Source organism: Chrysochloris asiatica, unplaced genomic scaffold, assembly GCF_000296735.1.
Source record: "Chrysochloris asiatica unplaced genomic scaffold, ChrAsi1.0 scaffold00015, whole genome shotgun sequence".
In the NCBI taxonomy this organism is placed as follows: domain Eukaryota; kingdom Metazoa; phylum Chordata; class Mammalia; order Afrosoricida; family Chrysochloridae; genus Chrysochloris; species Chrysochloris asiatica.
The window spans coordinates 13,693,783-13,719,947 of NW_006408533.1; the positions used below are offsets into that span (position 1 = coordinate 13,693,783).

Consider the following 26,165-nt stretch of genomic DNA (forward strand, 5'->3'; position numbering starts at 1 on the left):
GGAACTCGTTATGTAAAGGGTTTCCTAGTGCAGCTGGTGGTTGGAACTGACAAACTTGCAGTTACCACTTCAGGTCTTATTTTACAGCACCGCAGGCTCAACATGGCTACCTGTTGTTGTTGTTAAGTGCCATAGAGTCTGTTCCAATGCATAGCGGCTCTATGTAGGGTTTCCAAGGAACAGCTGGTGAGCTGGAACCACCGACCTTGAGGTTCAAACCAACTTTGTAGTCCAGTGCATTAACCCACAGTGCCCCACCAGGACCTCAATATGGATACTAGGAAATTTTAAATCCCTTAATAGTTCACATTATACTTTTATCAGGTAGCACCATTAACTTGGTGAAAAATGTTCTTTTCTTACTATTTCTTAAAGATTACTTTTTGGTTGTATAGAACGTTACTCCTCATTCTTTTTAAATTTTGCTTATCCTGACACATTTTAGACATGTTTTTGTTTATTTCTATTTAAATTGATGATCATTTAGATTTTCTCTGGTTTTTCATTCTCACAAGTAATATTGTTATGAACATCCTTAGAACGTGCTTCTTTGTAGACAAGTGGCAATATTTTTCTTGTGTAAAATATGAAATTGTTCTATAGAAAAATACATGATTTTAAATATTGGTATATAGTATAATGTCCTCAAGAGATTATTTGCAACAATAATTTCTTTTTGAAGGGTCTCCTCAAAGCTAGTCCCAAGGAAGTGGACGTTAAAGATATTTTGAATGTTCAATTTTTCCAAGATGGTGTACTACTCCATAGTCCCTGATCTCAAATCTATTCCTCCTCTGAGTATTCTTCCTCATGCTCCAGGGTTCTTCATTTCTCTGCAACATCTCACAGAACTCACGTTCTGTCAAGTAAATGGTTCTTGCAGTTGTGGAGGCTGGCAAGTCTCAAATCCATAGTACAGATGTTAGTCTGGAGAATTCTTCTCGTCCACATGGTTGAAGGGGCTGAGGAACCCAAATTGGCAGGTCAGATAACAGGCTGTGTATGGAAGCTGGTAAATCAGTTTAGGCAATAGGCGATATTTAGGTAAAGTCCCAAGATCTGCAGATTAGTCAGATGTAGGATTTAGAACAAGGGAGTGATTGCAAGGCATTCCTATAGTTTGGAACACACCCCCCCCCCAACCTTACCAACCCCATCAATGAAACTGAAGGGAGTAAGGTGGGGACTCAAGATATACCACACCTTTATTCTGCCTCATTAGCCTAACAAACAACTCACTCCAAAATGGGACCATAACCACTGGCATAAAGATTAGGATTTGTCATACATCACAGAATAGAGCAATATGGCTAGAAAGGCCATATGAAGTAATTAACTACACTACAGGTCACTATGCTGTCTTTTTTGTACAATGGGCTCAAGCATTGCAACAATTGTAGGTTGGCCCAGGACCAGGCAGTGTTTCGTTCTGTTGTACATAGGGTCGCTATGAGTTGGAACCAACTCAATGGCACCTAACAACAACAACAACAGGTCACTGCTTCTAGCCATTGGCCCTTTCATATTTGAAGGATTAACTTCACCCTGCCAAGCATTTTACTACTCCAAAACAATCATTAATAAGGAGTCCTGGTGTGGTGCTGTGGGCTAATGCGTCAGACTGTAAAGTCGTTTGAACCTCAAGGTCAGTGGTTCAAGCTCACCAGTTGCTCCTTGGACACCTTATAGAGGGTCTCTATGGGTCGGAATAGACGCAACGGCACTTAGCAACAACAACAACAACTTCAGCATGGCCAGAAGCCCTAAGGGTCAGGTTATTCAGGTTCCAGCCATTCAGATCTGTTATAGGTGTCCAACTGATGTGGTCAGGTCTTGTATTCACCCTTCCAGATTACTGATAAGATTTAACTGAGAGAAGATTATTCCCTTGATCTGAGTCTCTCTTGATGTGTCATTTTAATGCTAGATTTCCCCAGCGGCATGACACATTTATCCATTCCTTTGCCATCAGCAATTATTTCTTCTTCCTCCCATTTGTCATGTATTTTTATCTAATTTTTTTTTTCACCTTGGGAAGGGACACAATGGTTAGCTGCTGTGCCAGTCCAGATTGCTGGTAGCAAGACCAGTCTAGTGATACTTCTCTTCACTTCACTCCCATTCATGTAGGGTAGGGTTACCTAGGTACAAGACAAATGGACTATCTCAACCACTAGGCAGTATGTTATTATTCACTGAAAAACCCAACTTTGCCAGATGTGGGAAGGTACAATCTATTGCATCAAGTCCTCGGGAATTCTGGTATACAGATCCAAAGGCACTCATAACTGCATCCCTGGTCCTAAGACTGCAGCATCAGCAGGATAAAATTAATTTAAGTTGATGTGGGAAAGAAAATTTGCAGTGGCACCAGCATCCTTCAAAATTGAAATAGACCAACACAACGTTGGGACCTCTGCTTAGTCTTGAGTTAGTAGAGACAACAACTTGTCTTTGATTGCTTGCAGAATGTCAAGAGTGACTCCAGTCCAAGTTATTCCCAAGAATTTCAGAGTTTAGGCAGGACCCTGAATTTTTGGTGAATTTATTAACCAGCCTCTGTTGGTCATGGGCCACCACTGTTTTCAAATCTGCCATATCCTCTTCTGTGTTTGATATTAATATAACATTATCAATGTAATGTATCACTGCACTTGAGATCTGAACCAAATCCAAATCTCTTCTAAACATACTAATGGTAACTCAGTGAACTCAAATAATTTTGTGGCAGCTTGCTGAAAGTGAATTGGGATCCTTCCCACATGAAAGCAAACAGTGGTTGATTCTTTTCTGAGACGGGGGTGGTGAAAAGACATTTGAGAGATCAGTCGCTGAATACTAGTCTCCTTTGTTGTTGCTTGTTAAGTGCTGTCAAGTCGGTTCTGACTCACAGTGACCCTGTATAGGGTTTCCAAGGAGTGGCTGGTGCATTTGAACTGCCGACCAATCCAGTGTTGCTCTCTAGTGCTTATCTTACAGCATAACACCAATCTTCTTTGTTGTTGTTGTTAGGTGCCATCTAGTTGGTTCTGACCCATAAAGACCCTTATAGAGTTTCCTAGGAGCAACTGGTGAGCTTCAGGTGCCAACCTTGTGGTTCAAATTTACTTTGCAGTCCAGCACATGAATCCACAATGCCAAACCGAGATTTCCTGCTGCATTTTCTGTGCCTTAGATGCCTTGTTTGGAAAAGCTGACGTCACATGTGGCACCACTTTATTAAGGAGCTATGTGATAAAGCGCTGGACCACAAGGTTGGTTTGAACCACAAGGTTAGCAGTTCAAACTCACCAGCAGCTCCTTGGAAACCCTATACAAGGCCACTATGAGTTGGAACAGACTCGATGGCACTTAACAACAGCAACAATAAGTCAACTATCAACCTCCATGAAATAATCTGCCTTTCTCTTAGGACGTACAGGACAGGACTGTTGTACAGAGAATTTGTTGGCAGCAATACTCTAGCCTTTAGCATGTCTTTAATCAAAGCAGTGATCTCCTTTTGTCTACCAAGTAACCTATGCTGATTCAAATTAACAATCTGAGTGGGTTCAGGCAATTCTAATCATTCTCATTAACGTGCCCAATAGATACTGGCCTAAGGACAGACTTACAAGCCTTCAATTTTACAGTATCAAGTAGAGGGAGTGTTCCCCAAGTAGACATGCAACCCTTAGCAATAATACATAACATCCATATCAACAAGGGAGATGCAACCACTTCTTACAAGATCTGTTTCATTCTTCTAAGTCTCCTCCACACTTTCCTTTGAGTCACACTAACTATTGCAGTCTCCTATGCCCTGAGATTAATACTATGCCTCTTCAAGACTGACAAATTTGGGGATTGCAGTACATTGGACTCCTGTGTCAAGGGGCCCCAGGAAAGTCTCTTTTCCACCTCACCCACATGTGTATATGACCTCTGGTCCCTTGTGGGGGGCTGGACCAGAAGACCCTAGCCCCCTCATCAGTACTTATATTGATCAACTAGCTGAGCCTCTGTTCCAAATGGTCCCAAGTAGAAATTTCCATCATTAAATTCCTCACAGATGGGTTGAATGGAAAGCACTTGTTTAGGCCTCTTTAACACTGGGGGATTAGCAGAAGTTTTCATTGGCCAACCTAACCTTCTATAATGCTGTATTAGGACGTTTGCATCAACTCCATCAATCTCATTTCTCAGTAACCATCTACAAAGCTCTGTCCTGTTTGGGTAACTTATTTACCATTTGCTTCTTCTCATTCTCCTATGAATTACCTTTATGTTTCTTACATATAAAACCTATGTGAGGAAGTTGTGCCAAGAAATACAACATAGATTCTGGGATTATCACTTTGTTTTACAGTAGTAAGGTTACATGGGGTGTCCATGTAAAGGTGCTAACTGAAGAAGTTGAGGGTTCAAACACACCAGGGAATCTATGACAAGATCTGGCTATCTGCTCCAAATCTGCTGCTACTGCTATGTCATAGAGTTGGTTCCAACTCATAACGACCATGTATAGGGTTTCCAAGGAACAACTGGTGAGTGAATCACCAACCTTGTGGTTTGCAGTCCAGTGCTAATCTTACAGTGTCACGCCAGGAGTACTTTAAAATTCCCTTAGTGGCCTCATTCACCCTAAAGAACAAGTGACCAAGAATTGAACAGAATTCTTTAATGTTGTAAAGTTTCTAGGAAGGAAGGCATAGCATCAGGTAGGAAGGGTTAACCACTAAAAGTAAATGTGGTTTATATAGGGTAGGTAGAGTAAGGGTGCAAGGGAGACAGTAGTGAATTTATCTATAAGAAGAAGGTGGTGGGGAGGATTAAGGAAAGATTTTGTAGAGGAGGTGATGTTTCGATTGATTGAGATGTTCTTGAACAGGTATGATAAAGAAGGGTATTGTAAAAAGAATATAGACTGTAAGCACAGGCTAAGAAGAAGGAGTTAAATAGCAAGGTTTATAACTAGTAAGGGTTTAAAAATGGTTGGAACAGAACCAGAAGCTCTGTGGAGAGAGATGAAACTGGGGAGGTTGAGTATCACCTTACTTTTTATTTTATTTTTGTAAATTGTATTTATTTTGATGAAAAAATACACAGGAAAACATATACCAATTAAACAAATTTCACATGTACAATTCAATTACACTGATTACATTCTTAAAGTTATACAAGCATTATTGCTATTCTTTTCCAAATTATTCCAACCCCATGAAAATAAACTTACTCTCCCCTATGTTCTCATCCAAACTTTTGAGCTGTTGACATTTAGGCCACATGGAGATGGTTCTTTAAAAGAGCACAGTGCTCAAAGAGGCCATTTTTTAGTGTGATTTTTATCAGAGTATTGTACATGCTTATGCAATCTCAATGTAAGATCCTGAATATTTCATTTTCATACTTTTATTAAAAGGCCAAACTTAACTCTTCTAAGTTGAAGTCTTCTTCAGCTGGTGAGAAACCAGTAACTTATGTTCCTCAATTTCCCCAAATACAATCCCGTTTTGCTGCTTTGTCTCTAGACACAGAATAGGTGAATTTTAATACATGCATGTATTATCCGTGGGAGAAAGATGAGGCTTTCTACTCCCGTAAAGATTTACACCCTCGGAAACCCTGTACAGGGTCGCTATGGGTCGGAACCTACTCGACGGCACTTAACAACAACAACAACATGTATTATCCCGCTACCTGTTTAGTTCTATTGTTTTGGAGCAGTCCTAAAAATAAAGAACTTAATATCAACTTTAGCAAAAAAAATGTGATGGTGGATTTCTAATAAAAAGTAAAATACGGATCACTGAAGGTTATAGATTATGAATTCGCTTTATCAATATTCAAAGCCTCTACTGACATTTTCAATATCCAAAACCATACCATAATTCACAACAAAAATTTACCATTTGTAAAAAAAAATTTAAAAACCTTGATCTTTTTATCCAGAAACACAAAACTTTTCTCACATAATAATTTTAACTCGCTTATTTAAAAATAATCGTAGGTTATAGCTACTCCATAATTTTTTAACATACTATCGACTGGATGGCACTTAACAATAACATATGTTCAAAGAGGAGCCTGGTGGCACAGCACAGTGGATAACTGATTCGTCAGAGGTTCAAACTCACCGGCTGCTTCCTTGGAGAAGGATATGGTAGTCAGTGTCTGTAAAGATTTACAATCCTGGAAGCCCTGTGGGGCAGTTCTACTCTGTCCTTTATAATTGCTCTGAGTTAGAATCAATTTGATGCCATGCGAAAGAAAGTAGCTATGCCCCAGGCTTCTAAATTATTGCAATTGTTATTTATTACTCAAACTTGTGTATGAATTTGTATAAAACCTACAAGTTTTAAGTATAGTTTTTTTTCAAATTTTCTTCATTAATTTACATTTTCTCTTTGGTTTTAGGCCATTGTCAATAGGATCCATATACAAAGCAAATAAATATATATCTGTATCTATGGCTATATTCAGGAGCTCTGGTAGCATAGTGGTTACGAATAGGGCTGCTAATGTCAGGGCCAGCAGTTCGAAACTACCAGGGGTTCCGCAGGGGGGGAAAAAAAAAAATGAGGCTTTCATCTCCCGTAAAGATTTATAGCCTCGGAAACCCTGTGCAGGGTCGCTATGAGTCAGAACCGACTCCACGGCACATAACAACAGCAACAACATAGCTGTATTCAAGGAGCTCTGATGGCGTAGTGGTTACGAAACGGGCTGCTAATCTCAAGGTCAGCAGTGTGAAACCACCAGAGGTTCCGCGGGAGAAAAATGAGGCTTTCTGCTTCTGGTAAAGATTATAGCCTCGGAAACCTTTTGCAGGGTCGCTATGAGTCGGAACCATCTCCACCGCACATAACCACCAACCAACCACCATATTTATAGTCACTATCCCCAAAAGAAAAACAAAACAAAAATACACACCAGGAAGAATTAAATATGAAGTAGCTTTAGATGGGCTTTGCAAAATTCTTTTCTTTAATTGCGGTAAACATGGAAGTGTAATTAAAATGCTTAGAAATAGGTTCATATTGTTTAGGCATGGCACTCATTGTTTATGCTGTAAATTCATGAAAATTGTGGTTTGAAAGAGCTTGTGTAGTTGTTGACACATGTATTATGTGCTTTTATAAATGTGCATTTTCTTTTTGCAGGGTATGTGGTCATGCTTATATATGTTATAGCATTTGAAATAATAAAATATCAATTTGAAAAGGATTAAGTAATATTGTAGTGATACTCTTCATATTACATCGTATTATGCTGGTGGCACTGCAGGATAAGCACTAGCTTGCTAACACTAGGTGGACAGTTCAAACCCACCAACACTTGTGTAAAACAAAGAAGAGGCTTTCTACTTCCATAAAGATTCACAGCCTTGGAAACCCAATACATGTTGCTATGAGTAGGAATGACTGACTCACCAGTACCTAACACAACAATAGTCTTTATGCAGTTAATAGGTTTCTGAAAGGTGTTGCAGTCGTAAAGTAAAAACAGTTGCATCCACTTATCTGTACAGAGAAAAACAGCAAAATTCTACATGCAAATTGCTTATTTTTCAAACAAACTCAAATTTAAATATTTGTATATTTTCAAGCATATGAAATCTTTTGCCTTCAGCAAAAGAGGGGGAAAAAGGGTTAAATAAAATACATATAAGAATTTCATTTCAACTGCACCAGATTTTGTACAAAAGTGGTACAAGGTAATGTTGACAATATCTTTTCAATAACTGAATGACATCACCTGCAAAGCCCAATGTTTTGAAAATTTATATTTACACCAAGTATATATATATTTTAAACTATTGTTCTGAGGTTTGTGAAAAATAAGCTGAATCTCCAGTTTCCCCCAAAGTATGTCTGGTATATGTGCTAACTTACTGAATTCATCCTTCATGCAATTTCAGTTTATTAAAGAGGTTAAAAATTTATAAAACTCTGATGGGATATGGTTTTAATGCTTCATCACACTACCCATCATTTGCTTTTCAATCTAGATCAGAATGATCTTTCCTACTTCCCTGCAATCACCTACCTGCACAGCTAATATTTTCTGAATGCTCTCTTGAGAGTCTGTCTGGAACTTGGCCAGCCTCATCTGGCTGTAGAGGGCCACCAGTTTGAAGTGCGTCTCCCATTCCTTCTGTATCCTTCTTTGCAGCTGACAGAACTAGAGAAAAGGGGGAGGAGGGCGAGAAACACAAATCAGAGTAGGAGAGGAAATTAATGGCAGTGTTCAAGAAGAATGATGGGGGGAAATATAGAAAGCAGTCAATAGCCCATTCTGCACTGTACGGACCTGACAGGAATTTCTCAGTCTCTTGATTTTTCAGCCCACTCATGTGCACTCACCAGAAACCAGTCACATCTGGCTGCCAGGATGGGGGGTTAATTTTCTCTAAATGCCTCAGCAGTTTTGTTCTAGCTGAGGCAAACTCTGTGACTGCAAAGCTGATGAGTAAAATATTTCTACTTCACCCAGTTTAACTCTAAACCGATAGCCTCGGGACATATTGAACCTCTCTTTTAAAAAAATAATCTTTTGAAGCCTTTTGAATGGCACATCGGGTCAAGTCAAAGTTTAAAATGCAACTTTAAGACTTTGATGGACACCACTGCTTCTTTTCCCTTTTTTTCCCCCTCATAAAGCTTACCATTGCTTGGCAATGTGTGCTTTAGAGCACGACAAAACTAAAGAGAATTAACTTAGCCATCAACTGCTGTGGGAGAACAATAGCAGGGAAGAAATTTCCAGCTAGAACTCCCTATTAATCTACCTCCCTGTGAACATGTGACATGGAAACATCTACGGCACTCAAATACAGCGGATGCAGTGCTTAGAAGTGGCATGTTTAATGCTGGATCTGCACAGAAAAAGAAAGCCTTCTCATTTGAGGCATTCTGTACCATTTAGCAAGTTTAATAAAACAATCAAACAAACACAAGCAATCAAACAAATCACAGTGGAAATTTTTTACATTTGCCCTTGGACATTTAGCATAGCTACACCTTATAGAATTGTTTTAATCTGATATTTTAAAAGGAATAAACTGCAAAAACTGGGAAAAACAATGCTCAAAAAAAAAAAAAATCAAAATGTTTACATATAGTATATGCTGACTACTTAAGTAGTTTATGCTTGTTGTAATGTGGATTATTGTTTATGCTGATTCCTTTTTAGTGTATTTTGCAAAATAAATTAGTAAAAAAATAAAACAAAACAGAACAAAAAACATTTCCTCATTTCAACTGCATTCATTCCATTTATTAATATGGGTGGTGGTTACACAGGAGGGTTAATTCAAAACATTCTTCAGACAGTGCAGGTATGATTTGTGAACTTTTTGTATGCATATTTCAAAATAACAATTTACTTTAAAATTACAGTCTTGATTACTTGGTGCTGCATGTGAATTGTTTATCAGGATTATCTCCATCATCTATGGTATTAAGCAGCAAATATATACATATTGCAATGAACAATGCATATATAGATTCCTTATAGATCCACTCCTCATTCCTCAAGTAACTATCAGGTTAGTTCCCAAAGAACAAGTCAGGATGCAAAAATCAGGCCCAGCAAATTTACATTAACCTTAGTCAGTACAGTGACTTCATACCTTAGAGTTTATTACTGCCAGACTTACATTGATAATGCTCAAAATAGTCCGTTACTTGATTTTCTAGTATTGTTGTAAGTGCATAGTGTCAGTTAACGGAATTGTTGATAGTAAAGAATAGGTGTACTTAGGTCAGTTTACAGAAAATATAAACCTTAACTCTTGGTTATTTTAGGAGGAAAATTTAACTTTGTAAACTATAGACATGCTAACTTAACTATTGAAGTACAGTATTAAGGATTCGTCTCTGAGAATTTCAGGTAATTTAAGATGCTGGATAAAAAATTAATAGGACTTTGAAATTATGTTAATCTTAATTTTTGTTCTGTCATATAAGCCAATTCTGAGAGTCAAAGTGTCAGTCATGATGTATATTTATAAATTGGAAAAAATATTAGTGTATTAGTTATGTTCAAGTTAGATGAAAGTCCAAATTAGAATGGTATATAATAATTTATATAATCACACAGATATATAAGTGTTTGAAATAGAATATACATATCTGGGTAACCACAAGGAAGAAGCAGGACAAGTGTTGTTGTATGGAGGGGACTGCAATCATTGAGCTGAAACAAAGCGTATGATTTATTGAATGTAAACTGATGATTTGCTTTGTAAACCTTCACTCAATTCACACACACACACACACACACACAATCATGGATTGCTAGAAGAACAAACAAATTTGTGTTGGAAGATGAATAGACAGAATGCTCTTTAGAATTTAGGACAGTGAGACTTTGTTTCTCATATTTTGGACATATTATCAGGAGATCTGTCCCTTGAGAAAGACTTCATATTTGCTAAAGTGGAAGGTCAGTGAAAAAGAGAGAGACCCCCAACAGATTGATTGGCACAGTGGTAAGTAGCTAGGGGCTCAAGTACAACAATTGTGAGGATGGTACAGTACGTGCAGTGTTTCATTATATTGTGCATAGGGTCACTATGAGCCAGAACTGTCCCAACTGCACCTTACAGTAACAATAAAGGGTCAGCAATCAAGAGGAAGACCCTTAATAAAAAATAAAATTAACATTAAAAAAATTTTAAAGCTGTATATATTGTATAAGGGGCTATCAAAGACACCAGGGCATGACACACAAGAGTTAATATTGACCCTGTATTATCTGATATATGCCACAGTGGTTTAAATGATCTTAATTAAATTCTGTTAAAGAATTAAATGCATAACAAAGTGATAATTAAAGTGTTATGGTTAGGTGCCATCGAGTCAGTTCCAATTCATGGAGGTTCTGTTCTCCTATGCACAATAGAATGAAACACAACCTGGTCCTGCATCATCCTCAAAATGGTTGTCAGGTGTGAGACTCTTGCTGCTTCCTGGGTGTCAATCCATCTCATTCGGAGTGGGGGGGGGTGTCATTTTTTCGTTGACCCTTCACTTAGCCAAGTATGGTCCTTCTCCAGGATCCAGGAACTGGTCCCTCCTGACGATATTTCAGCCTTGCTTCTAATGTTATTCAAATAGATGCATTTGTTCTTCTGGCATCCATGGTACTATCAATATTCTTCACCAATGCCATAATTCAAGTGCATCAAATTCTGTGGTTTTCCTTATTCATTGTCCAATTTTCACATGTATATAGGGTGATTGAAACTACCATGGCTTTAGTCAGTCCTCAAACTGACCTCTCTGCTCTTAAACGCTTTGATAAGGCCAATGGCAGCACATTTGCCTAATGCAATATGTCTTTCCTTTCTTTACTGTTGTTTCCATAAATGTTGGTTGTAGATCCAAATACAATGCAGTTTTGTTTTTTTTGTTTTTTTACAATTTCAGCGTTATCTACATTTATTATTATATCATTTATTGCTCCAGTTGTGAGCAATCCATACTGAAGACTATAGTTTTTGATCTTCACCAATAAGTGTTTCAAGTCCTTTTCACTTCCAACAATCAGGGATGTGTCATCTGTATATCGCAGGTTGTTAATAAGCCTTTCTTCACTCGTGATGTTACCATATTCTTCTCCATGTAATCCAGTTTCTTGGATTATTTGCTCAGCATACAGATTGAACAATTGTGAAGATAAGATACAACCCTGGCAAACACATTTCATGGTTTTAAACCATTCAGTATCCTTTTGTTCTTTTCAAACAACTGCCTTTTGTTTTATGTGTAGGTTCCTCATGAGCACAATGAAGTGTTCTTGAATACTCATTCTTCGCAATGCTATCCATGGTTTGTTATGATCCACATAGTTGAATGCCTTTGCATAGTCAATAAAGCACAAGTAAACATTTTTCTGGTACTCTTTGCTTTTAGCCAAGTTCCATCTGCTGTCAGGAATGATAACCCTCATTCCCATTCTTCTTCTGCATCCTGCTTGACTTTCTGGAAATTACTTGTTGGTATACTGCTGCATTCGGTTTTTGAATTATCTTCAGCAAAAATTTACTGGCATGTGATATTAATGATATTATTCTATGACTTACTCATTCTGTTGGGTCATCAATTTTTGGGATGGGCACAAATTTCTTGGTATAGATGAGTGAGCACCTCCAGGACTGCATCAGTTATTTTAAACACTTTAATTTGCATTCTATCAATACCATGTTTAAATTAAATAGCTGTCAATTATTGTGCACATGACTCATTTGTAAAGCTAGTTTATACTTAGATTACATTCAGTCTGGGCTTGTTGAGGTAGGTTATCTTTTTAACTCCAAGGGAAAGTTGAGAAAACTAGAAATTAAGAGGTTAACTTCTTTTAATTTATATAGATCTGTCTGATTTAAAGTTCATATTCTTAACCATAATTTCATAATACTGATTTGATTCTAGTGACTTTTCTCTTTTTCGCTCTGATATTTTACCAGTCACTTCTGGATCAAGATTGGCTTTAAGGACTTCTTAGAAATACCCAAGGGTTCTGTAGATTATGGTCACAGAGCTTCCTGAGAAGTAGAATGCAATGCAAAATGAATGTCTGTTTATCCTTGTTAAGTTTTGGTAAGAAATACATGATTAGATATTATCCATTTATGCTTCAAAATTATTGTCAGCTCCATAGGCAAATTGGAAATTTCAATATAAAAGCAAATGGAAACCTATTTAGTACAGAAACTAAATAATAGATAATCAGATAATAAAAGCTCATAGTAATAAATCAGAAACAACTGATTTAAAAATAATGGCTGTGGGATATACTTTTAAAAGTCTCATTTCATGATATACATCTCAGTGAAATCTTGTTAGCAAAATGCTACTTTTAGCTTTTTGAAAATTATTCCCATTTCAATGCAATGGTTATTTGGCATTTACTTGGCTCTCAGGAGATCCAATTTGTCCAAAATCCTAGGACACTCAGAAATACTTCATGAACATATATTTATCTGCCAATGTAACTAACAAATTAATACTATGGTTAGAGAATATAGATGTCATTTTTAAGACTATTTTACACCTGATGCCACCCATGGTATTTTCAATAGCTTCATACATTTGGGAAAACTAGACAATGAATAAGGAAAACTGAAGAACTGATGCCTTTTAGTTATGGTGTTGGTAAAAAAAAAAAATATTGAATACACCCTGGAGTGCAAGAAGAACAAACAAATCTGACTTGGAAGAAGTACAGCTAGAAAACTCCTTAGAAGGAAGAATGGTGAGACTTCTTCTCACATACTTTGGACACGCTATCAAGAGGGACAAGCCCCTAGAAAAAGACATCTTGTTGGGTAAAGTAGAAAGTCAGTGGAAAGGAGGAAGACCCTCAACAAGATAGATTGACACAGTGACTGAAACAAAGAAATCAAGCATAGGAATAGTTGTGAGGATGGCATGGACTGGACATGTTTTATTCTATCCACAATGCTGTCCACAAATATAACACAAGACAAGTAATCCGACGATGAGTTTTAGAGGAATTCCTTAAGTTAAGGCGATTTTTACAAGCAAGAGCTCTTCAACAGGTGTAATCCATGTTGGATTACTGACTAAGAAAGGTGCTTATTTACTAAATCTACTGTGAAAATTTTCACATTTTTTCACATCAAAGATTTTGCTTCTTTCTAGGTATGGCTAGCATCTGTCTTTCTCTCAACCCCACACCAACTTCCTATAGAATTAAACCTTCTTTTCAAACTTATACTCCATGACAGGGATGGAGTGCCCAGTAACCAAAATAAGTACAGACTTACCTGTGTTTACTAATCTGTAGTGAAAAATCAATATGGTGAAAAACATGCAAATCTGTTCACTACACACTAGTAAGTAAGCACAAGTAAACTCAGGCTTACCTTACTGTTGAGTAATCTACCTCAGTGCTGGGGTACTGAAAAGAGTTCTTAAAGAGAGAACCAGCATCCAATAAAAGTCTCTGTCTCTCATACACACATACATACATTAAAGACAAGAAAATGATCAACAGTAATATACAATATAAAGTATTTAAAATACTTTAAGTAGTGTTTGATTTAATCTGGGAATTGTCTACAGTTACAATTATTTTAAGAAAGTGATTGTAATAGTAAAATTCTAATTGTGAGGTCCCAAGTCGTGGTGTGGCACTGTGGGTTAATGCGCCAGACTGCAAAGCCATTTGAACTGCAAGGTTGGTGGTTCAAGCTCACCAGCTGCTCCTCAGAAACCCTATACAGGGTCGCTATGGGTCGGAACTGACTCAACGGCACTTAACAGCAACAGCAAGTGACAATAGTCATTCAATATGTATTAAAAATAAATTCAGCTAAAGTGAATTGTTAAATTTATAGTGGGAAAAATGAAGATGTGAATTAGAATAATTACTAATTAATGAGCATAGGGAAAATAAATCAAGTAAGTGGGGAGTAGGGAAGAGAGAGAGAGAGAGAATATCTAATAAGAAAGCTAAAGAAAGAGACCTAAGTTGTGAATGGCAAAGTCCTTCAGGTGAAACAGAATTTAGATTGGAAAACAAAAACCACTGGAATGTTTTTGATCTCTTGAACCTTAACTAACCCAGAGTTTCTGGAATGAAACACATCAATGATTACATTCTTGAAATGTAATCACGCATCTCTTAAATGATGACATTCCTGCCTGCCCTTTCAGAATTTTAGGAAGGTGAGGTAGGAGGAGGAAGGAAATAGAAAAGAAAAAAAAAAAGACAGTGATGAACATAAAGGTATTAGATGGAAGAGCAGCACTGCCATGTCATAGGACTTGACATGCATTTGAAAGTAAGAATAGAGAGTTATTTCAAACTCATCCAGAGGTGCCTAAGAAAATAAGTCTATCAATCTACTTCTAGGAGCTCACAGCCTTGAAAATCCTATGGAGCAATTTTACTCTGCACACATGGGGTTAACATGAGTTGGAATTTACTGGACAACAACTAGCAACAACAACAACAACACAACAAATGTACTGTTACTCTGATAGCATAGTGGTTATGAATCGGGCTGCTAACTACAAGGTCGGCAGTTCGAAACTACCAAGGGTTCCATAGGAGAAAGAGGAGGCGTTCTACTCCCATAAAGATTTACAGCCTTGGAAACCCTGTGCAGGGTCATTCTGAGTTGGAACCGACTCCACGGTACTTAACAACAACTCAGTCCCAAACCAACATTACAAGACTTTTGAAGAGAATGGATTTACCTTCATACAAGAATAAGGATGTGTACATTAAGGAGAAGTATATTAGAACAGGAAAGTTGTTCATTTGCAACAATCTTTAATTTCATTGTCTTCAATTTGGATATTATTATTTGCCATCACGTTGGTTCTAACTCATGATGAACCCATGTATAATACAATGAAAGACTGTCCAGTCTCAATATTATATGTGAAAGTAGAAATTAGACTATTGTGCTGCATGAGAAAAGATGAATCAGGAAAGTGTTGGTGTATAATTATGATGTAAAATGGTTTATATTATTAATATTATATATTACATATCAATATAATCATGGATTTCCATTTATATTATTTTATTATTGTTGTAAATATAAAATTACTCTTATAAACATAAAAATATCACAATACACTAAGAATAAAATAACAATATTTGATATTAAAACTACAGCTCTCAAAGAGTTTAGAGCTTTTGTTGTTGTTGTTAGGTGCCATCTGGTCAGTATCAACTCATAGTAACCCTATGTACAACAGAATGAAACATTGTCCGGTCCTGGGCTAACCTCACAATTGTTGCCACACTTGAGCCCACTGTTGCTGCCATTTTGCCAATCCATCTTGCTGGGTGCGTTCCTTTTTTTCTCTGGCCCCCCACCTTACCAAATATGATATCCATTTCCAGTGACTGTTCCCTCCTGACAACATGTCTGAAGTATGAGAGATGAAGTCTGGCCATCCTGGCCTCAAGGAGCAATCTGGCTGCACTTCTTTCAAAACAGATCTGTTGGTTCTTTTGGCAGCCCATGGTACTTCAATATTCTCCTCCAACACCATAAGTCATATGAATCAATTCTTCAATGAGCTTCCTTATTCACTGTCCAACTTCTGCATGCATATGAGGTTACTGAAAATACAATGGCTTGGGTCAAGCGCACCTTAGTCCTCAAGCTGATATTTTTGCTCTTGAGCACTTTAAAAAGATCCTGTGCAGCAGATTTGCCTAATGCAATACGTCGTTTGATTTATTGACTGCTGCTTCCATGAGTGTTGATAGTTGATCCAAGAAGAATGAAGTCCTTGACAACTTCAATATTTTTTTTCCATTGATAAGAATGTTTATTAGTTCAGTTGTGAGGATTTTGGTTTTCTTTACACTGAGATACAATCCATACCAAAGGCTGTGGTCTTTGTTCTTCATCAGACAGTATTTAAAGTCCTCTTCACTTTCAGAAAGCAAGGTTGTATCATCTGTATATCACAGATTGTTAATGAGTTTTCCTCCATACCTGATGCCATGTTTTTCTTCATACTATCCAGCTTCTCAGATTATTTGCTCAACATACATGTTGAATAAATATGGTGAAAGAATATAATCCTGTCACACACCTTTCTTAATTTTAAATTATTCAGTGTTCCCACGTCTGTTTGAATAACTGCCTCTTGGTCTATGTACAGGTTCCTCATGAGCACAGTTAAGTGTTCTGGAATACTCATACTTTGCAATGTTGTCCATAGCTTGTCTTGATCCACACATCGAAGGCCTTTGCATAGTCAGTAAAGCACAGGTAAACATCTTTCTGGTACTCTCTGCTTTCAGTCAAGATCCATCTGACATCAGTAATTATATCCTTCATTCCACATCCTCTTCTGAATAGGCTTGAGCCTTTGGAAGTTCTCTGTTAATGTATGCTTGTAGCCATTTCTGTATTACCTTTAGTAAAATTTTACTCACATGGGATTATCAAAGAGATTTTCCTATGATTTCCACATTCTGTTGGGTCATCTTTCTTTGGAATGGGCACAAATACAGATCTCTTCCAATCAGTTGGCCAGAAGTTGTCTTCCAAATTTCTTACCACAGATAAGTGAGCGCCTCCAGTGCTGCCTTATTTAGTGGAAAGATTTCAACTTGTGTTCCATCAATTGTCGGTGCCATGTTCTTTGCCAATTCCTTCAATACATGCCTTGAACTTCTTCCTTCAGTATCATTGACTTTTGATCATATGCTACCACTGGAAACAGTTGAACATCAACCATTTCCTTTTGGTACAGTGACATGTGTATTCCCTCCATCTTCTTTTGATGCTTTCTGCAACATTCAGTAATTTGCCCAGAGAAGCCTTCAGTAACAAAAGCCGAGGCTTGAATTTTTATTTAAGTTCCCTCAGCTTGAGAAATGTTGAGCATGTTCTTCCCTTTTGGTTTTCTAACTCCAGATCTTTGCATATTTCTTTGGAATATTTGACTTAGTCTTTTCGAGCTGACTTTTGAAATTTTCTGTTCAGCTTTTGTACCACATCATTTCTTCCATTTGCTTTAGCATCTCTATGCTGGAGAGCAAATTTCAGAGTCTCTTCTGACATCCATTTTGGTCTTTTCCTTCTTTCTTAACTTCTTAATGACTTTTTGCTTTTTTCCTGTATGATGTCCTTGATGTTTAGTGTTTAATGTATCAAATCTTTTCTTCAGATGATCTCTAAATTCAGGTGGGATATACTCAAGGTCATCTTTTGCCTCTCATGGAATTATTTTCATTTTCTTCATCTTCAGTCTGAATTTGCTTATGAGCAATTGATGGTCTGTTCCACAATCTGCCCCTGGTCTTGTTTTGGCTGATGATATGGAGTTTTTCCACTGTCTCTTTCCACAGATATAGTTAATTTGATTTCTGTGTATCCTATCTGGTGAGTTCCATGTGTGTATAGCTGTATCTCATGCTGTTTAAAAAAAGCTATTTGAAGTAAACAAATCATTGGTTTTGCCGAATTAAAAATGAATCAGTACAACAAACTGACAGATGAGTGGAATTAGAGCTACCCATAACCAATATTATTAACACCAAATATTTTCATACACCATTCCCATGTTCTCAGCATTGAAATTACAGATATCTAGGCACATCCTTCCCAGGTGTATTCCAGAGTCAGGTTGGATCATCCAACTGTTCCATTTACACTGGAACTAAAAAGACCCAGCAATCAAGCAAAGCCATGGTTATCCAGTCCAACATGGATGTTTGGGACACGTAGAGAAGGTACGCTATTGAGTTGATGTGTCTTTGTTACTCACTGTCAGAAGAGAAACATTACTCATATGTATTTTTAATAATTTGAGGACACATTTTTAAAAACATGTCCTCAAATTATTTGGTAATTCTTCAAGAGATGAAGCCAAATGAAGGTGGACTAGACTGAGTGATTAGCTTTGAAAGACTAGACCAGGTCATCAGTTGTATAGTATGTCACATCCACAGGGGTGGTGGGAACTCTAAATTCTGTCTGGACTTCTTTCTTCCCCTTTTTAGATCATTTGATCTGGAGGAAGCCAGCTCTCATGTCATGCAAGCAGCTCTATGGAGACGCTCATGTGGTGCGGAATGGAAGCTTTTTTGCCAACAGTTCCATGAGGGAACTTGGAAGCAGATGCTCCAGGCCCCTTACATGACTTACACCCTGGTCAAAGTTTTTACTGGGCTCTTTTGAACCACCCTGAGCAGTCACGAGATTATTGATCTAGAGAAACTTTGAAGTAAAAAAATTAAAAAAATTGTTTTTGGTTTAAACTTCTAAATTTGGGAACAATTTGTAATAGCTAATACCATAAATTCTCATTTATTTTTCTCTCCTCTGTCTCTGCCTATCAGTGACATAATCTACTGTTAATGTTTTCTTCATGAAAAGTAAAAGTGCTCTTCTAATCCACTGTTTAATTTAAGACAGAAACTGAGATCCACTGATTAGCAGTGCAGTGTTGATGAACAAATAGTTATTGATTGATGGAATACAGTCTATAATACCGAGGAAGCCAAATTTAAATTGAAGAGAGTGCAAAACAATGACAATTAAGTTGTTACAAAAATTCAAGAATAATTTTCAGAGTCGGAACCCACTTGCTGGCACTTAACAACCACAACAACAATTATTTCACACAGTACATTTATATATTAGAAAAAAAAGTAGTTATCCTAATATGCATTAAAAGAGTTTGATATAAGTCAACACTTAGTTAAGATGAAAAAATTATCTTGGCACAATAGGAACAGGGACAGATATAAACTCCTTTAATCTAATAGTGGTGGTGGTGTGCCGTGGAGTTGGTCCTGACTCAATGATCCTGTATAGGGTTTCTGAGGTTGTAAATCTTTACTGAAGCAGAAAGTCTCATGTATGTTCTACAGAGCATCTCGTGGACTCGAACAGCTGACCTTGTGGTTAGCAACCCAATGCTTAGCCTACTACACACCAGGGGTCCCTTTTAACCTGATGTTGTTGTTGTTGTTGTGTGCCATGGAGTCAGTTCTGACTCTGCGAACCTGTACAGGGTTTCTGAAGCTGTAAATCTTTATGAGAGCAGAAAGCCTCATCTTTTCCCGTGGAACAGCTGGTAGTTTCGAACTGCTGACTGTGAGATTAGCAGTCCAATTCTTAACCACTACGCTACCAGAGCTCCTTATTTTTTGTTGTTGTGAATTTCCGTCGAGTCGATTCCAACCCATAGCGACCCTGTATAGGGTCAAGGAGCAGCTGATGAGCTTGAACCACTGACTTTGCAGTTCAAAGGACTTTGCAGTCTGACGGATTAGTCCACAGAGCCAAACGAGAGCTCCTTTTAAGAGGGCATAAACCAAAAATTTTCTGTAAATAGCATAACAAATAGAGACACTTTAAGAAATTGCCATGAATGTCAGTAAAAATAAAATAGAGATACCAGGAATAAATCTATTTATAATTATACTGCAGATATTAAAAATTAAAGTAAAAAGAAAAAATAGAGGTAAAAGAATTAGAAAGAATGTCTACATGAAAAATTCAAGAAACTCTACAAACCAACAATTAAAAGAAATGAGGGTTTAAGAATGTGACTACTTGTAGGATAAGCATGAAAATAATAGCACTTTTTTAAGTCAATAAATTTTAGGTTTAAGTCCCTTAAAGAATAAGCAAGATATTAATAATAAGAAAGTTTAAAAAATTTTATTGAAACATATTAATAACTGAGTAAATCAAGAGATAAATGTGTTCATATATGCAGAAAGAGTATAATCATTCTTGTTAAGTGCTGTCGAACTGTTTTCCACTCATAGCGACTCTGTATGTTTCCAAGGAGCTCTGGTGGTTTTGAACTGCCGACCTTGTGGTTCACAGTTCAGTGCTGATCCTACAGCGCCACACTAGTAGTTCATGGGGAGAGAGTAGAATAGAGATGCCAATTTTCTCCATACTTGTCAAAAGTCTCATAACGTCACAAAACTTGATCTAAGATTTATATGGAAGTACTATGTGCTGGCGTAGCTAAAACAATTGTGAAATAGAAAAACAAGATTGAAGTACTTGCCATGAAATACATAAAATATATTTTAAAGCTTTTAGAATAACTACATGATTGTAGTCAAAATGGAAAAACAGATCATTTGATCAGAAAAGAGACCTATGTAACAGACACATGCACACAAAACATAGAGATCTGAAAATGTGAGAGATAGCATTACAAATAAGTGAGGAAAAGGATAATATATGTGACTATGCCAATGGAAAATAAAGTAAAATTATACCCCTAGCTTACGACCAACATGAAAACAAAAGCAGGATATATTAAAATGGAAAAACAAAAAATATTTTAAAATGTGGCAGAACAGCTTTATGACCTTAAGGTATGAAACCATTTTTAAGCAAAACATTAAGAGAATAAATTCTAATAGAAAGAATGAAATTAAAAAAAATTAATTTAAACAGAATTAGAAGACAAGCCATAGATTTAGAAACCTCCACAACACAGCTGACAGTGATTGATTTCTTTAACATTTCAAGCATCCCTATAGATCAATAAGAAAAATATAAACAATGGACCAGAAAAATGAGCAAATGATAGAAATAGGCAATTGACAGAAAAGAAAAGCTATCTGGTCCATAAACATTTGAAAAGATAGTCTATATCAATGTTAAGGCAAAAATAAACACATTCACACTTATCAGATGGCAAATATATGCAAAGTGTAAAAGTGGCACAAAGATTTTGATCATTGGATATAGAGGTTAGGAGTCCCTGGGTGGTGCAAGTTGTTAGTGCTAGACTAGTAACTGAAAAGTTCGCATTCCAAATTACCCAGGGATGTTTCAGATGTAAAGTCTGATTACCTACTTCTGAACGATCAGTCTTGAAAACAACACGGAGCAGTTCTACTCTCTATAAATGCCATTACCATGACTCAGAATGGACTTGATGATAACTAACAATACTGAACTTGAAAATGTACTTATCTATATATTGTAAACTAAGGAGCTCTGGTAGCGTAGTGGTTACGAATCGGGCTGCGAACCTTAAGGTCAGCGGTTCGAAACTACCAGCCGCTCCGCGGGAGAAAGATGAGGCGTTCTACTCCCGTAAAGATTTACACCCTCGGAAACCCTGTACAGGGTCGCTATGGGTCGGAACCGACTCGACGGCACTTAACAACAACAACAACATATATTGTAAACTAGTGTTTCTCAAAATGTGGTTCCCAGGACAGCCTATTAAGTATCACCTCAGAACTTGTTAGAAATCCAGGGACATAGCAACATGAGTTTTAAAATTGCGAGTAATCTGTGGGATACTAGAAAATAAAAAGTGATACTTTGCAGCTTTAATTGATTCCTACAAGTTGTTGGTATTAGATGTTGAGTTGTTTCCACCTCGTAACAACCCTAGGGATAAGTACATAGAATGAAGCAGTGCTGGGTCCCGTGCCTTCTTCAATCACTATTGTTTAAGCTCATCATTGCATCCACTGTCAAAATACTAATGGTGTTAACAACATGAATGGGAATGATAATCACCAAAAAATACTAACGGTTAACTCTGAAGAAGAAGGAATACTTGAATGAGGAAGGCAAAGAATTCTGAGCATATTAACAACTATACTGCTTTATGTATCCAAAGCAAATATGACAAGATATAAAGATTTACAAAGTTGGAAAAAAAGTAAACAGAAGTTTACTTCTGTTTTTACTTACTTATAATTTACATGTTGTTGTTACATACTATCGAGTCAGTTCTGACTCATAGTGACCTTTACAGGGTTTCCGAGGAACAGCTGGTGGGTTTGAACTGCTCACCTTGTGGTTGCAATTCAGTGCTGATCTTACAGTGTGACAACTTTGTAATTTACTGTAAGTTTAAATGTTTCATTAAAACAAACAAACAAACAAACAAAAAACCTTAGAGAACTGATAGCTCTAAGAGAAAGACAGCTTCCATATTTTGTGGTTTGTTGTTGTTGTTAAGTGAGGTAAAGTCAGTACCAACTCAGCGACTCTATGTAGGGTTTCCGAGGACCAGATGGTGGGTTTGAACCACTAACCTTGTGGTTCAAACTGACCTTGTGGTCCAGTGCTTATCCTACAGTGTCCAGAAATCCAGATATATTTTTGTGGTATTTTATATCTACGTACGTTTAAAGCCATTTGAACTGCAAGATCGTGGTTCAAACTCACCAGCTGCTCCTCAGAAACCCTATACAGGGTCGCTATTGGCCGGAACCAACTCAACCACACATAACAACAAATGTTTAGAGAATTTATTATAATCTGTTATCTTTAACCTGCTCAGAGAACAGAGTGTCTTTATAACATATTATATCAGGTGTCCACTGAACATTATATTGCCAATAGCAAAAGAAATGTCCAAAATATTGAAAGAGTTTGATATTAATAAGTTAAGAACTACAATTTCTATTGAATGGCTTAAAATGTTGGTATCCCCCCACAAATGCTTCATCACACAATTAATAAAATTGTTGGGTAGTGTTGTGTGTTGTCAGGTTGGTTCCACCTCATAAAGAACCTGTATAGTGTTTCTGAGAATAACTGGTGGGTTTCAGCTGCCAACTTTGGGGTTAACAGTCCAGTGCTTATCCTATTGTTGTTGTTAAGTGCCTTCGAGTCGGTTCCGACCCATAGCGACCCTGTACAGGGTTTCTGAGGGTGTAAATCCTTACGGGAGTAGAAAGCCTCATCTTTCTCCCGCGGAGCAGCTGGTAGTTTCGACCTCTGACCCTTAGGTTCGCAGCCCGATTCGTAACCACTACGCTACCAGAGCTCCTTGCCACACAAATTGGATAGCCACATTATAATCCATACCACACTAGATTGAAGATTGGCATGTTCAGCATATACACATTTCCATGAGAATTTTAATTTGCTTGAGATTCATTGAAAGCTTGGGATTCATCAATTAGTGAGAGATTGCAAATATGTAAACTGATTAATAGAGCTTTGGAGAAATTGTTTAGGATCTGAAATTTAGTCCTTAGATTACAATTTGTTCTGTGTTTGTCATTTAAATTTTCTCACATTTTCAAATCATAACACCAAATTCCTAATAAGAATCATGGCAACAACATTGTTACATAGAGTATGTGAGTATAATAAAAAACATTTTGGTAAGTCAAAGTTTTAAAAGGAACCATGGAGCTGAGCTATAAAAAGTATGTTAATCTAAATGAATGGAATTTTTTTTGCTTCTACATAGCATGCTGCTGCTTTAAAATAATAGACTTGTGCACTTTTTTCTGAATAATTTTTTTCCTAATAAATTTCATTCTCTGTGTATTATAGAACATAAATATCACTGCATATATGCATAAGATAAAATTAAATCATCGTTAGAGACATATGGTGCCAAAAATTAAGTCCCCATAGCACATAATTTAACTGGCTTTTGCAATTTAAGAACCCTGGAAAAAAAGAAAGGAAACATCTCAAGGAAATGAGAAGTGTCCTTGTAATGAATTTCTGTTTATAAGAATCAGACATTTAAATAAAAAGACAACAGTCTTTTTAATTAAAATACAAATAGCATATGTATAGTTATCTGGAAATGAACTATAAATTGTTTTGCCAGCAAACAAAGACTAGTCAATACTAAAAACACTGTAGCCCCTTAGAATACAAAACTCCTTAATAAAATTGGCAAGGTAGGTAGCTTACTCAAAGGTCTTTATCTACAAATAACGATTTGACCACATTATAGGACTAATGGAAACATAGCAGGTGAAAGATTTGATTATATAGGATGTTTTTCACAGTAACTACTTTTTGGAGTTAAAAAAATATGTATAAAACTGAACAGTAGTTTACACCAGCATATACTTTTTTTCTGACTACAACACACACAAAAAAATCATTAAATACAAAAATCAAAGAGGAAATTAGCAGAATTGCTGCAATAAACAACCTTCATCAATACAATAACATACAAAACAAAAATGAGAGGTGTGGAGCAATTCCACATTCCTGAAGCAAAAATCACCTCCTAATATTTTGGGATGGGAATGGGAATGAACCAGTAGGTAGTGGTGATAATGTCTGACAATTCTTGGAGGGTATAGGAGGGTACAGAAAAATCTGTGTATGCATGGATTAACTCATCAGAGCTTTCAGAAAAATTGAAATTTCATCTGATATTATCACTTGTGAGCTTATAAATCTCACAGTTGAGAAGTCTGCAACCTAAGAGTAGGTAGATTATGAAGAATATTTACTTTGGGAGAAAAATAAAACAGTTCAGACAATCTTGTTGTATTTTCTATCTATGAACACAGTCAAACAAATGTGCCAACTGTAGAAGCTGCTTTAAGAAAGAATTAAACATATTTGATAAATGCAAGAACAACATGTGTATTCTGCAGATTTGCATTTGTTCCTTAGGTAATCCAATTTAAATCATATTTAAGGCTGTGACAAAATATGATAAAGCCTGCCTAAGAAGCAACAACAGCAGTATTTTCAAATAGGAATATATATATATATATATTTTAGATAGAAGAGAGATAGATAATAGAAACAGATGCATTCATTTATTTATACTAGAATCTTAAAATATTGATTTTAATTTCTGACCTGCTTGTTATAAGATTTCACATACAGAGAGCATACCAGCTTTCTCAATTGTTGACAGATAAATAAAACTGATAAGCAAAGATATGCGCATGCCATTGTAATCCAATAGGAAGTGCAGTACCCAGGCAAACCGCATTAGCCTTATCAGCTGTGTTTATGGTAATAGCCCAGACAATGGCAATTACAAACTACCCCACAGATTTTTGGCTCACAGGAATGACAGATAGACAAAATCCAGCGGAGACTGATCTTTATACCATCAAACTACACATGTACAACATACTAATCTCAGAAGGACTGAATTATTTCCTTGTTATCAAATCTGTTCCTAGACTGATGTTAAAGATCACAAAGCTCATACCTAGAAATATCTGTTGCTGTTGTTAAGTGCCGTTGAGTTGGTTCTGACCCATAGCGACCCTGCATAGGGTTTCCGAGGAGCAGCTGGTGAGCTTGAACCCCTGACCTTGCAGTTCAAATGGTTTTGCAGTCTGGAGCATTAACCCATAGCACCACACCAGGACCCCTGGTGCAATTAAGAAATCTTAGGCATATTAAAGCAACAACAACAACAAAAACCCACATACATGTCCAAACCTGGAGCTGGCTTTAAAGAAAATTAATAAATAATCACTTATTACTCTATCTATATAAAGAAACATTAGAAAGATTCTTAATTTAGACCTCTGCTAATGCATAAAAATCTGAAAGCATAAGATTAAAAAAAAATTTGGCCCATGACAGACACTACTAAGATAAAGTCTGTTCTTTTATATGCATTTTGTTGCTGTTAACTGCTATCAAGTCGATTCTGAATCACAGTGACCCTGTATTGGCTTTCTGAGGCTTGCAAATCTTTGAGGGAGTAGAAAGTCTCATTTTTCTCCTGCTGAAGGACCTTGTGAGCTTGAACTGCCAACATTGTGGTTTGTAATGTGATAATTACAGAATCTAACATTTGGAAATATTGAATAGCAATAGCAAAATGCTGCAAAACTCACACTTAGTAGTAGTATCACATTTACCTCATTCTAGAATAAAAGCTGCTATATTTTGATGGCTGTATTTGCTTAAGAAAAAAACAAAGCTAATAGTT

The 26,165-nt window shown here is 36.7% G+C and overlaps 1 protein-coding gene across 1 annotated transcript in view; it reads right to left on the bottom strand.

The window, feature by feature from the left end:
- Window positions 1–26,165, bottom strand: part of CCDC178 (coiled-coil domain containing 178) — a 585,948-nt gene that overhangs the window by 57,835 nt on the left and 501,948 nt on the right. Inside the window, exon 18 of the mRNA XM_006835132.1 lies at window positions 8,029–8,163. Coding sequence (XP_006835195.1) covers window positions 8,029–8,163 — 135 coding nt within the window. The remainder of the gene's footprint in view (window positions 1–8,028; window positions 8,164–26,165) is intronic.